The sequence below is a fragment of the Bufo bufo genome, chromosome 6 (assembly GCF_905171765.1).
Source record: "Bufo bufo chromosome 6, aBufBuf1.1, whole genome shotgun sequence".
In the NCBI taxonomy this organism is placed as follows: domain Eukaryota; kingdom Metazoa; phylum Chordata; class Amphibia; order Anura; family Bufonidae; genus Bufo; species Bufo bufo.
This window is the reverse complement of record NC_053394.1, coordinates 295,784,892-295,799,906: the sequence shown is the minus strand read 5'-3', so window position 1 is coordinate 295,799,906 and position 15,015 is coordinate 295,784,892. Positions and strand designations below refer to the sequence as shown.

Sequence of the window (15,015 nt, the reverse complement as noted above, 5' to 3'; positions counted from 1 at the left end):
CAGCACATGCGCCAGGCAAGGGATGTGCGTCAAACCGGCTAGTCCCAGAGTTGCTAAAAAATTTCGCCCATTATCGCACACCACCAGGCTGGGCTTGAGGCTCACTGGCACCAACCACTCATCCGTCTGTTGTTCAAGGCCCGTTCACAGCTCCTGCGCGGTGTGGGGTTTGTCCCCCAAACAGATAAGTTTTAAAACTGCCTGCTGTCGCTTACCCCTGGCTGTGCTTAAGTTGGTGGTGAAGGTGTTACGCTGACCGGAGGAGGAGGTAGAGGATGAGGAAGCGGAGTAGGAGGAGGAAGCAACAGAAGGCAAACTGAAGTGCCCTGCAATCCTTGGTAGTGGAAGGACATGCGCCAAACTGCTATCCACCTCAGGCCCAGCCGCCACTGCATTTACCCAGTGTGCTGTTATGGAGATATAACGTCCCTGACCGTGCTTACTGGTCCACGTAGCCGTAGTTAGGTTGACCTTGCCACAGATGGCGTTGCGCAGTGCACACCTGATTTTGTCCCCCACTTGGTTGTGCAGGGAAGGGATTGCACGCCTAGAAAAGTAGTGGCGGCTGGGCACGACGTGCTGTGGGAAAGCCACCGCCATAAGGCTTTTAAAACGCTCCGTCTCCACCAGACGAAATGACAGCATTTCAAAGGCCAGTAATTTAGAAATGCTGGCATTCAGGGCCAGGGATCGCGGGTGGGTATGGGGGTACTTCCTCTCCCTCTCCAGTGTTTGGGAGATGGAGAGCTGAACTCTTCCGTGGGACATTGTGGAGATGCTTGGTGACCTAGGTGGTGGTATTGCTGGCAGATCCTCTGTTTGCGGGGTGGCAAGTGGCACTGTCACTCCAGAGGTGGATGAAGAGGCCGAGACTGAAGCAGAAGAGGAAGCAGGAGGAGCCAGAGACCTTTCTTGGTTTTTGAGGTTTCTACTGCCCTGCAGCTTGTGCTTTGCACTTAGATGCCTGGTCATGCAGGTTGTGCTCAGGTTGAGAAAGTTTATGCCTCGCTTCAGGCTCTCGTGTCTTGTCGTCAGCACATTTTCTGAAGAACTGCCACGCCAGGGAACTCCTTGGAACTGGATTTGGTGTGCTTGGTCCCTTGCTGCGGTGGGAAGTAGCAGGCGTACTGTCTAGGGGATGGCCGCTCCGCTTTTGCACCCTGCTCCCTCTTCTGATGTGCTGGTGGCTCTGTGCGACCACCGCCTCTTCCTCTGAACTACACAGGTCACTCGCATGACCTTGATTCCATGTGAGGTCAAGGACCTCATCGTCCTCCACATCATCTTCCACCCAGTCTTCACCCCTGCCCTCCTTGTCAGTCTGCACACTGCAGAAAGCCACAGCAGTTTGCACCTGTGTTTCGTCATCATCCGAGATGTGCTGCGGTGGTCCTCCCATGTACTCATCTTTAAAGATAAGTGGTTGAGCATCGGTGCACTCAATCTCTTCCACTTCTGGGGCAGGGCTAGGTGGATGGCACTGGGAAACTCTGCTAGCAGAGTCATCAAAAAGCAGAAGAGACTGCTGCATGACTTGGGGCTCAGACTGATTGGCTGATTTGCAAGAGGGTGAGGTGAAAGACTGATGGACATCGGCTGCAGGTGCCAACTCTGATCTTTCAGCAGGAGACTAGGTCAGAGACAATGTAAAGGAACTGGAGGCACTGTCAGCAACCCAATCTACTATCGCCTGTACTTGTTCTGGCCTCACCATTCGTAGAGCCACATTAGGCCCGACCAAATACAGCTGAAGGTTCTGTCGCCTATTCGCACCTGAGGAAGGTGTTTCACTTGTGCGTGTAGCTGGCACAGATCGACCATGTCCTCTCCCTGTAACAGGAGCTCCACCAGCAGCACGACCTGGGCCTCGTCCCTTATTTGACACTCTCCTCATATTTCTCAAATTTAGGATCTTGCCCAAAATGAGTGTGTTTTTTTAATAACAGAATAGAACAGCAGTATCTAACGAATGTATCTCACACTGACAGTTGCAGCAAAGGCTGCCAAGTTTTTTGCCCAAAATAGCAGTTTTTTTAATAACAGAATAGAACAGCAGTATCTAATGCGTGTATCTCACACTGAGAGTTGCAGCAAAGGCTGCCAAGTTTTTTGCCCGAAATAGCAGTTTTTTTAATAACAGAATAGAACAGCAGTATCTAATGCGTGTATCTCACACTGACAGATGCAAACAAAGCCGTAAATTTAGTATTTGGCCCAAAATGGGTGTTTTTTTAATAACAGAATAGAACAGCAGTATCTAACGTGTGTGTCTCACACTGACAGATGCAGCAAAGGCTGCAAAATTAAGCTTTTTGCCCAAAATGGGTGGTTTTTTAAATAACAGAATGGAACAGCAATATCTAACGCATGTATCTAATACTGACAGATGCAACAAAGGCTGCAATATTAAGTACTTTGCCCAAAATGGGTGTTTTTTTAAACCCAGAATATTATTGCTGTATTTCAAGCTTGTATCTCACACTGACAGATGCAGACAAGGCCGCAAATTTTGTTTTCTGCCCAAAATGGGTGTTTTTTAAATAACAGAATAGAACACCAGTATCTAACGCGTGTATCTCACAATGACACATGCAGCAAAGACTGCAATATTAAGTACTTTGCCCAAAATGGGTGTTTTTTAATAACAGAATATGACAGCAGTATATAACGCTTGAATTTCACACTGACAGATGCAGAAAGGGCTATAAAATGTAGTATTTTGCCCAAAAAGGGTGTTTTTTAAAACCCTGAAAATTATTGCTGTATTTCAAGCTTAAATTGCACACTGACTAATGTGGCATAAGCCCAAGATGGAGGGTATTGGCAAAAATGGTTGTTTTTTAAAACCCAGAAAATTATTGAACTATTTCAAGCTTGTATTTAACAATGACAGATGCAGCAAACGCCACAAAATTAGGATTTTGCCCTAAATGGGTGTTTTTTTTTTCATAACAGAATATGACAGCAGTATATAACGCTTGAATTTCACACTGACAGATGCAGCAAGGGCTGTAAAATTTAGTATTTTGCCCAAAAAGGGTATTTTTTAAAACCCAGCAAATTATTGCTGTATTTCTAGCTTAAATTGCACACTGACTAATGCGGCATAGGCCCCAGATGGAGGGTATTGCCCAAAAATGGGTGTTTTTTAAAACCCAGAAAATTATTGCAGTATTTCAAGCTTAAATTGCACACAGACAAATGCTGCAAAGGCCACAGATGTAGGGTCTTGCAAAAAATGGGTGTTTTTTTTCAAAACCCAGAATATAATTGCAGTATTTCAAGCTTCTGTTCGACTGTCACAAATGCACATATGCTGTGCTGGTGCACAGAACTTGCATAAAATGGCCGCCACTGCCCACCTAACTAACAGACGGATAAAAGCTATTTTTCTGGGTCACTGGGCTCAGAGCAGGGTAAAAAGATTGTGCACTGCACCCACAAAACAAAATCTAGGAGGATCGCTGAGTTAACAAGCACTTCAGATTAAAGATTCTTTCCTATTCTCTCCCTCACAGCAGCAGCATCCTATCCCTACACTAATCAGAGCAGAGTGACGTGCAGCGATACGTGACTCCAGCTTATATAGAGGCTAGGTCACATGCTGCCCTGGCCAATCACAGCCATGCCATTAGTAGGCATGGCTGTGATGGTTTCTAAGGTCACACAAGTTAAACACTTGTTGATTGGCTGCTCTGCAGCCTTTCAAAAAGCGCCATTAACTCGCCGAACACCAAACCCAAACCCAAACTTTTACTGAAAAGTTTGGGTTCGGGTCCGGGGTCCAAAAATCCTTACGTTCGGTACGAACCCGAACTTTACAGTTCGGGTTCGCTCATCCCTAATCTTACAGGTTCGCTCATCCCTAAACTTACAGGTTCGCTCATCCCTAATCAATGGGCAACTCGCACATTTGCCATGTCTGCGACGTCAGAATACCATGAAATTAAACCTGGTCTAATTTGTGCATTTCTGGGTTTGTAGTTATGGCAAACCTGTAAGTTGCACTGCAACCCCATTCATTTATTTTGGAGCACCGCTACACTGCAGTACTGTCATACTTGGGTTTGACAGTTGCCACTTGACCAAGGTCACCATTTAGCCAAACCCTAAATGCAACTACTTGATGAACAACCTGAGACTCCATATCACACACCTGCAGAACAGTGATGGCCAGTTCGCATTGTTCGCCCGGAAACATATACGGGCTACCATCTTTTTTCACAAATCCGGCGAGGCACAGGTAAGCCCTTACCTGTGCCTGTGCGCGAGCCGGTCTGAAAACAAGTGCGGTCAGCGGGAGCAGGCAGTTCCAAGAACAGCCACCGGGGGCCTTCATAGGGCTGTTCTCGGAACTGCCTGCTCCCGGTGACCGCATTTGTTTTCAGACCGGCTCGCGGCACAGTCACAGGTAAGGGCTTACCTGTGCCTCGCCGGACTTGTGAAAAAATATGGCAGCCTGCATATGTTCGCGGGCGAACAATGCAAACTGGCCATCACTGCTGCAGAATTCATAGAGTGAGAAATGGAGTACAACGGTGAGCAAGACATGATGAAGAGAACTTACCACAAGGAGTATAGAGTGGAATGTGCTGAAAGATAATGGCGTCTAGCGTGCAGTCTGCAGTGAGTGTGGAGTGGGGACAGCCAGCCTGTACCTGCCCAGGGTGAAAATAGTTAAGGCACTATGGGGGTTATTTACTAACAGAAATCCGTTTATGTTAGGCACATTTGTGGTGCAGATTGCAGCGCAAATATTCTTTGTGCCGCAATCTGCGACTTTTCCCCACTCGCTTTAGGTCTACAAAAGTGGGCGTAGTGTGGGCGGAGAAAGAGGACTGACAGGCCCATCTCATTCATCATTTTCTATGTCTGTTTTAAGCGTAGAAAATTGTCTAACTCTATGCCAGCAAAGGATCTGGCGTAGATTTAGAAGCGGCGGTGTATCCGCCAAAGTTATGTAGAGGCTTCTAGATAACTTCGGCTGATCCACCGCCAGCGCAGGGCCTTATTAGGACCGGCATCTAAAACGCTGGTCCTAATAAATGACCCCCTGTGTATATAAAGTACAGTGATAGTACTATATATTATTAGAGCGCCTGAGGAAAAATAGTAGGCGCAGGCACCGTACCATGTGTACTAAGCCGGTATCTAGCAGAGCTCTGTACTAGAGGGGCAGGCGCTATGAAAGATGTGTACTATGTTTAGTGTGGGTGCAAGCACAAAGCGTCAGCTTCCAGTGAAAATGGAGAGCTGGTCCTTCTGCGCGCAGATCTCGTGAGGGCCATATAAAATCATGTGGCAGGCTGTATTTCGCCTGCGGGCCTTGGGTTTGATACATGTGCCCTAGATTGACCAAAGGAATATCAGTCTGTCATTATAATATTTGAAAAAAGGTTAGCCTTTTTGAGTATCAAATAATTTTTTAAACCCTCTACCTGTAGGTTTGAAAAGAACCACAGAAAGTTTACAACAAAAGCAAGAGAAAGAACACTTAGGCCTTAGTTTACGTTTAGAAAGATCTTTTGTAGAAATTACATTGTGCAATGAAGTTGAACATAGATTTTATTTTATGATCATGAACCAATGCATACATTTTGGCTTGACAACATGGTCTTAATATCTCAATGTGCTGGAGGAAATTACCGTCCCGCCAACTTCCTCCTTTATAATTGCTTTCACTTTGGTGGTGGTCGTGCTGGATCCTGTAGAAGAAAGTGAAGCTGTTAATCAACAGTTTCATGAGTGCTTTGTATTGTAATGTCAATGTGTGTCCCCTGGATATCTGTAGTGGTCGCCATTACACTTTCTGTAAAGACCTGAAAGTAGAGTCACATGCATTATATATTATTGTATTAGAGTTCTTACCTGATTTGAACTCTCCACCGGCAATACTAAAAAAGAAAAATTTTGGACAGGTTATACACTGAGGCATTGTTGGATAATGTCATATAAATTAAATTTTATGAATATATATATATAAATATATATATATATATATATATATATACAGTACAGACCAAAAGTTTGGACACACCTTCTCATTCAAAGAGTTTTCTTTATTTTCATGACTATGAAAATTGTAGATTCACACTGAAGGCATCAAAACTATGAATTAACACATGTGGAATTATATACATAACAAACAAGTGTGAAACAACTGAAAATATGTCATATTCTAGGTTCTTCAATGTAGCCACCTTTTGCTTTGATTACTGCTTTGCACACTCTTGGCATTCTCTTGATGAGCTTCAAGAGGTAGTCCCCTGAAATGGTTTTAACTTCACAGGTGTGCCCTGTCAGGTTTAATAAGTGGGATTTCTTGCCTTATAAATGGGGTTGGGACCATCAGTTGCATTGAGGAGAAGTCAGGTGGATACACAGCTGATAGTCTTACTGAATAGACTGTTAGAATTTGTATTATGGCAAAAAAATAGCAGCTAAGTAAAGAAAAACGAGTGGCCATCATTACTTTAAGAAATGAAGGTCAGTCAGTCAGCCGAAAAATTGGGAAAACTTTGAAAGTAAGGGCTATTTGACCATGAAGGAGAGTGATAGGGTGCTGCGCCAGATGACCTGGCCTCCACAGTCACCGGACCTGAACCCAATCGAGATGGTTTGGGGTGAGCTGGACCACAGAGTGAAGGCAAAAGGGCCAACAAGTGCTAAGCATCTCTGGGAACTCCTTCAAGACTGTTGGAAGACCATTTCAGGGGACTACCTCTTGAAGCTCATCAAGAGAATGCCAAGAGTGTGCAAAGCAGTAATCAAAGCAAAAGGTGGCTACTTTGAAGAACCCAGAATATGACATATTTTCTGTTGTTTCACACTTATTTGTTATGTATATAATTCCACATGTGTTAATTCATAGTTTTGATGCCTTCATAGTCATGAAAATAAAGAAAACTCTTTGAATGAGAAGGTGTGTCCAAACTTTTGGTCTGTACTGTATATATATATATTTCTAGTACTCTTGGAGGAAAGAAAGAAAGAAAAGAAAGGAAAGAAAATAAAGGAAAAAAAGAAAGAAAGAAAGATTTCAGACCCAAAGAACTGTAATTGTACGTAATAAAAATTAATGGGGGAATTTATCATTAGGGTAATATTCGAAGTCTGCCCTGCAATACTTTGCAGCAAATTTATCAAGCGTCACATAGTGTTTGTTAAATTTGGCGCATCTTCAAACCTAACACTTTTGTCTAGAAATACTACTCCAGTTTTTCTATGCCACCCTGGTACTGGAGTGTGTACACAACTTTTTCTGGAGTAAAACTAATTAACAAAGTCTCACTTTACCACACACTTTTCAAAACTTGAGTGAGTGGAGTAAAAATGTAAAAAGTCACAACATTTTTGGGCAAGTGACCTCAAAAAGATGTAAAGCCCCTAATCTGCGAGTATTTGAAGCTAGAATTCTGGAGTGAACTAGTGATAAATTCCTCCCTGTATCTCCATACAAAAAACTCTAACCCTAAGGTAGGGAGGCTTCATAGATATTGTCCAAAACCGACGTAGATATTGTCCCTAATTGGCATGGATATTTTTCCTAATTGGCCTGGATAGCTAAGCAGAGACACTTAGGCACAGTATCTGCACAAATAAAGGACACTATCAAGAGCACTTCCCTACCCTAGAGTTAGGGTTCTTTTGTGTGGTCTTAAATGGTCACTCACTTTTCAAAAAACTTTGATATGTCATGCAGACATATTAAAAGTTTACATCAGTAGGAGTCTAAGCATGGAGACCCCCACCTATCTTTAGAATGAGGGGAGAGAAGCATGCACATAATGTGCTCTCTCTCTCCTCGCTGTATAAGACAGGCTCCATAGAATTTTATGTGTCCATCTTTATTCCGTCCTCTGCTGCAAGGAGAGGTGCTTCTCCCCACTAATTCTAGAGATCAGTGGGGGCATCAGTACTCAGACCTCCACTGATATAAACTTTTCATATGTTTCTATGACATGTCCAAAGTTTTTGTAAAGTTAGTGACCCTTTAAAGCTTATTACTAGAGATTAGCAAATTTCCCAAAATTGATTTCAGGTATGATGCAGTCGAATTGGCCATTAGATATGATTGTGTCCGAATTCGGTCTGAATCAAAAGTGCCCCAATTGCCCTGAAAGGTCATTTATGACATTCTGGGGGTCTTCTAGACCTTTCAAGCTCTTAGTAATGCAAAGTGACTGTGACATATATTGCTATGGGTAAACAGATGGTGCGATTCTTTGGGGAGGAATCCCAAAAAATTGGATTAATTGAAAACCAAAGTTTTTAGCTAGTTTGTAACTAATTTGGTTTGTTTAGAATCGATTCGCTCATCTTTATTACATACAGTCAAAGTATACTGAGTTTCCTAGTAGAGAATGCCATCTGAGCCTGAAGTCTGAAAATGTCTGGCAATAGTGGTCAGTATTTGACCACTACTGCTTCACAAGCAACCTGCTTCTTATACAGAACTATAATCACCTTTGGCTCTTTAAGTGGCATGTGAGTGGCAGAAATCAAGCGACACATCCAAACTACTTATGTGATCCCCAGAACAAATCAATGAATGGCCTTCAGGATCGGAGATTCACTTGTAGTACTAGCAACAGTGAGAACAGGTAGGACATGGACACCAACACAGACAAGGGCCAAAACAGATCCTTTTTCACTATAACCGAGCCTATAAATTAACAGGTGTAGATAATGGACACTAAGGAGAAACAAGTCTTACTTTCCACCCTCTCCCTCTAGGAGCTGATGGTATGTAGCAATTTCCTGCTCCAGTCTGCTCTTGATGTCTAGCAGGGTTTTGTACTCTTGGTTTTGGCGTTCAAGATCTGAGCGGAGATCACCAAGCTGTCCTTCAATGCTGCTGATATGAGACTGTATCTGGTACAGTTGTGCAGCATAACGACCTTCTGTCTCTGCTATTGAAGATTCCAGACCGGCTTTCTGTTGTCAGAAATAAATTTAGGGTTAGATTGTAGTTCATTTTTAAAGGTTTTGTCTGGATTTGTAGAAAAATATTCTATATTTTTTTTCACACTTGTCCATAGGCTATGTCTGGTATTTTAGTCAAGCCACTTTGATAGAAAAGAGCTGCCATATCATACACAAACATGGGCAAAAGTAGATGTGTTTTTGGGGGGAAAAAAAGGCTGATTCTGCTTTTTAACATATTAAAGGAAACCTATCTAGTATTTCTGGATTTGTCTGTGTCTGTAAATGCATGTATCCCCAGAAAATAATAATTCCATGTAATCCCTTTTACTGTTCCTCCCAGGGGCGGATTGGCCATAGACCTTACAGGGAAACTTCCCGGTGGGCCGATGCCTAGGAGCCGCCTGGGCTCTCCTCATGGCCAGCCAGTGGAAGTTTTGGGGCAGTATTTTGTGATGGACTGTGGTATTTGGCTCTGTTGTGGTGGTATAATGTGCCACAATATGGTATTACTGACCCTGCCTTCCATCAATTTGGACCCAACTACAAACAGGGCCACTTTTAGTATTTTTTCCAGGGCCACTTTAAGTTCCCATAACGCCCCTGGTTCCTTCTAAAAATGTACTAATAAATTACCAACTGGGTATTACTATTTTCCATTTTAATATGGGGTTCCCCTTCATAGTCAGACACTGTCACCACAATTGGACAGTTTCACAAAGGGGTGTGTCTAATTCCAGTAGGAATTCGTAGGGAACATCACAATCTAAAGCTCTAGGGAAAGATGTTATAGAATTTATAATCGTATGATTACTCCTTTTTTACTACATCAGTCATTTCAGTAACTTCATTACTTTATGGTCCTGGCACTTGGCATTTGAGAAAGTATTTAGGTCCAAGTTCATTCATATATTTTTTTTAGAGAGAATGGATTTATCTTATGCATTTTATTCAGTGTACTGCATGTAATCTAGACCACACTTCTCACTAAGTATTTTTCCATTGGCCATATACAATTACGTGTATCAATTCAGGTTAGGTGGCTCTGTTAATTGGATGTCTCCACTATATGTTGACCATTATTATGGATTTGGTATGAATATGTTTTGGTTTTTTTATTTGTGTTTTTTGAATAAATATAAAATTTTAAATTCATGGGAATTTAATCGACTCTTTTTTGTGGTATATTGATAGAATTTATATTTCATGGAACATAAGTATGTCCTAAACTAAATATATAGGACTGACAGATACTTTTCACACATTGTAAATAACAGTCTTCCAGATACTTACAGCGCTGAGCAATGACTGAAGTTCAATTTCAAGTCCTTGTAGACTGCGCCTTAGTTCTGTGCTCTCAGATTTGTTGGTTTGTAATTGCTGTGTGCTGGTAACGACCTCATTCTGCAAGCTTTTAACCTAGAATGTGATTTCTAAATATCAGCAACATAACTAATGGCCACCATAGAACAGTTCTGCAAATATTCAGATGAGCATTTCAATATTGTAATGGTCATATTGGAAAATGACATGTTCATCAAGCTCAGCCTTTTGGGGTCTGGCTCTATGATCAGAGGGAGATATATTTTGCAGCAAAGATCATCTTATGTACAGTATGAGTCCACATGGGATGGATGATTCAAAAATGGTGTGATGAGTTACCTGACCAAGGAACCAAGCTTCAGCTTCTCTTCTGTTTTTCTCGGCAACTTGCTCATATTGTTCCCTGAGGTCATTGAGAGTCTTGAGCAGATCAACTCCAGGAGCAGCATCCAGTTCCACATTGACAGTGCCAGCAGTTTGCTGTCTCGTCTCGCTAACTTCCTGCAAATTGAGAAAGGAAACATGTCAGCCGAAATTTCATGAACTAATGTTGGACACTGGTTAATGGAATGTTTCATGCAGGTTCCTACACCTTCCTATATCAATCTTACAATCTACATATATTTCTCAAGTGATCTAATCAACCAGTAGAAGGATGAATACAATGGTGCCAATTGGGCATGTAAAAAATATGGTAGCCCCCCAAATTGAAAAGATGGTCCTGGACCATACACAATGGAAATGTATACTTTATGTTTGGTGTTGGTATTCTTAGACACCAATAAAAGCCAATGAATCCCATTGTTTGTATGAACACTCGTTAGTGATGATCTGGCAGTGTAATACTGCCGCCAATTACCCAATGAATAAGTAACGAGTTAAAAAACAATCATTTGCTGGCAGCAGATCGTGCTGTGTAATCAGTACTCTGCTGCAGGCAAACAATGATTCAGTATGGCGACAAGAGATGGCATTAGCGATTGCTCGTCCCTGTACTGAGGAGGAGATTGCTGCATGTAATAGCAGCGGTCTCCTCCTCTAGTGAGCAGGCAATTTCCGGGAAGGAATGCTTCCCTCCAAAAAATCACCTGCTACATCTGCAGATGTAATAGGACCTTCAAGGTCAACTTGTTAGGAAAAGCCTATTATTTTGACAGTAACCTTGTCTATTAATAGATAGAGAAAAAAATATTAGTGATCCAATGCCAGAATTATTATTTTTCTCAATTACCTCCTCATGGTTCTTTTTCAGGTAAATCAGTTCCTCCTTGAGACCTTCAATCTGGAGCTCCAGATCTGCTCTTGTCATTGTCAGCTCATCCAAGAGACGCCTAAGTCCATAGATATCATTTTCAACACTCTGGCGCAGGGAAAGTTCATTCTCATACCTAAATAACAGGAGGGTAAATCATTAAATCATGCAGGTAATGTTATTATTACATGATTATCTACAACAGGGATCAACAACTTCCAGGACTCCAGCTGTTCTGAAACTATAACTCCCAGAATCCCCCTTTCACTTCTTTGGGAGTTACAAAAACAACCGAGCAAGTGTGCATGCTGGGAGTTGTAGTTTCACAGCAGCAAGAGTCCAGAAGGTTGCTGACCCCTGATTTACAAAAAGTGTCAATAGCTGACACATTTTATTGAAGGCCACTAAAGATGGCACAGATGTTGTTAGAGCAATCAAAAGTAATTTTATGCAAGGGTAACTTATAGTAAGATCAATGATAGTATCTATTAAAACCACAATTGTCATAGGATGCTTAGATCTTTAAAGTTGGAATGAGAGGGCCAAGGAAGAAATAACCTGACCGTAAGCAAACAAAAAGAGAGAGATCATCGATAGATATTCACACTCTCACTTAAGTTTGAAGTCATCAGCAGCCAGTCTGGCATTATCGATCTCCAAAATCACTTTTGAGTTGTTGATTGTTGCCACAAAAATCTAAGGACAAAAAAAACACATAAAATACTGTAGCTTAAATAAATTCAAGTCAATAATGCTTCTGAATGTAAGATCAGAAAGGTCAGTTAGAGATAATGACAATAGGTAGATTACAAGAATGTAATCCATACCTTATCACGGAGCTCATCAATTGTGTTGTAGAAGCCAGCAAAGTTCTGCTCCTGAACTGTCACAGACCCCTGCTTTGAATACCAATCACGGATCTTGGCCTCTAGATCATTATTCGCTGCCTCCAAAGATCGTACTTTATCAAGGTAGTTGGCAAGACGGTCGTTTAAGTTCTGCATGGTATACTTCTCATTTCCAGAAAGTAATCTGTCCCCAGCTCCAGCTCCACCAGCGCTGAAGCTGGCACTGAAGGATGATCCTGAGCCATAGCCTGCTCCACCTCCAAATCCAGAGCCCAAGCCACGTGCTGAGGCAGCAGATGCACTGGAAAAGGAGATACTTGATCCTCCATATCCACCACCATGGACACTGGCTGCTCTGTAGATCCCATCAGAAAGCCTGGAGGACACACCACTGCTCATTCTGGAGGATCCAACTTGACTGAAACTGTAGCTCATGGTGACAATGAGTGGTTTTTAGAGATGAGTATGAAGAAGGTTCCTACACAACTGTTCTTTGGAGTCAGGAGTGCAAGAATCCTTGGTACATAAGCCATATTTATAAGGCAGGCATGGAGTCATTTTCTGACAGGCTTCACGCCCCTTGGACTGAAGCCACATCTTACATCTATTTCTTATTGGCCAGTAAATGGTTTCAAAGAAGATCATTTACATTCTTGCTATTTTGCCTTAGGATAAACACATTTCAACTTTTCTTGTCTAATTTGTTTCAGAAAAATTGCCAGAGGGGATACATTGACGTTTTTTGTAATATATTGGCATCTTGAACTTTTTGTATTTTTTCACTTATTCCTTTATGTTACAAATAGAAAGTTTTATGATCTTTTTCAGACAATACAAAACACTAATAAAATGGCCACTAAATCTAAATATGTAAAATGACATTGCGGCATACATAAAGTCTATACTGCTAAGTGTCCATTGATTATATCAGTGCTTCATAAATAACATTCAGGCTGACACCAGAGTTTCAGTCCATCCTGGTACCTTGGTCACGGCCTACAAAATACATAAAAATACACACACATATAAGTCATAAAAAACTGGTAATCTAGTGTAAATTGCATAACAGGTTAGCATACATGTAAAGCACAATGTGAAATGGCTGTCTAACCAAGTATAATGTATGCTCAAAGGTGCATATACAGGTAAATATGTGGTGATATATCAATATGTGTGCCTAGTAGTGATGATCGAGCACCAAAGTATTCGGGTGTTCGGCCTGAACACATTCCTATATTCGTGTGCTCGACCGAGAACCCGAGTATAATGGAAGTCAATGGGGAGACAACCAGGCACCCCCTGCTCTGAAGAGGGGAGGGTGCCTGGTCCATTGGTAAAAGTCAGAAAGTGACAGAAACACCACCGAAATGGATCGGGAACAGCATGGGAACGATGTCTGGATGCATCTTGGACTCCCAGGTCGCTGCTGGGAACCATGTTGTCCGAGTTGTACGACACTTTTACAAACTGACAAAAATACGCACAAAATCCCCCAAAAAATCTATTTTACAGGAAAAATTGTTAGGAAACATTCTTTACTGTATATTCAATTGTATATAAAGTGCAAGCGCTGCAAAAAAAAAAAGCAAGAGGCAATCCGAAACAGCCTGTATATCACATAAAGGAGGGCCTCATTCACATTGTGGTACAATAGTTAGGGTAGTGTGACTCCTACACTCATAAAGCCTATGCACTAAGTGAAAGGGCTGCCAAAAATTACAAGGAACCGACACTCTAAAACACCCTTTGTTTCACACAAAGGAGGGCATCATACACACCCTTGAAAAAATATGATTGATGGCCTGCTGGTGACCCTCAAAAACATTTGGAGCAAGGGCCTGCTGGTCTGACCATCTAAAACTTTAGGGGCGAGGGCCTGCTGCCGCATTGGTGACTCTACAGTGGCCAAAAGTTTTGAGAATTACATAAATATTGGAAATTGGAAAAGTTGCTGCTTAAGTTTTTATAATAGCAATTTGCATATACTCCAGAATGTTATGAAGAGTGTTTAGATGAATTGCATAGTCCTTCTTTGCCATGAAAATTAACTTAATCCCCAAAAAAACTTTCCACTGCATTTCATTGCTGTCATTAAAGGACCTGCTGAGATCATTTCAGTAATCGTCTTGTTAACTCAGGTGAGAATGTTGACGAGCACAAGGCTGGAGATCATTATGTCAGGCTGATTGGGTTACAATGGCAGACTTGACATGTTAAAAGGAGGGTGATGCTTGAAATCATTGTTTTTCCATTGTTAACCATGGTGACCTGCAAAGAAAAGCGTGCAGCCATCATTGCATTGCATAAAAATGGCTTCACAGGCAAGGATATTGTGGCTACTAAGATTGCACCTCAATCAACAATTTATAGGATCATCAAGAACTTCAAGGAAAGAGGTTCAATTCTTGTTAAGAAGGCTTCAGGGCGTCCAAGAAAGTCCAGCAAGCGACAGGATCGTCTCCTAAAGAGGATTCAGCTGCGGGATCGGAGTGCCACCAGTGCAGAGCTTGCTCAGTAATGGCAGCAGGCAGGTGTGAGCGCATCTGCATGCACAGTGAGGCGAAGACTTTTGGAAGATGGCCTGGTGTCAAGAAGGCCAGCAAAGAAGCCACTTCTCTCCAAAAAAAAATCTGGGACAGATTGATCTTCTGCAGAAAGTACAGTTGT

At 42.1% G+C, this 15,015-nt stretch overlaps 1 protein-coding gene across 1 annotated transcript; it reads right to left on the bottom strand.

Moving 5' to 3' along the window:
• Nucleotides 1-8,712: 8,712 nt before the first annotated feature.
• On the bottom strand, nt 8,713-12,783 carry LOC121004389 (keratin, type I cytoskeletal 15-like). The gene is made up of 6 exons (XM_040436590.1): nt 12,328-12,783; nt 12,114-12,196; nt 11,480-11,636; nt 10,588-10,749; nt 10,219-10,344; nt 8,713-8,937 (listed from the first exon to the last, which is right to left on the bottom strand). Exons 1-6 carry the CDS (start codon nt 12,781-12,783, stop codon nt 8,713-8,715), a joined length of 1,209 nt encoding a protein of 402 aa, XP_040292524.1.
• Nucleotides 12,784-15,015: the final 2,232 nt, after the last annotated feature.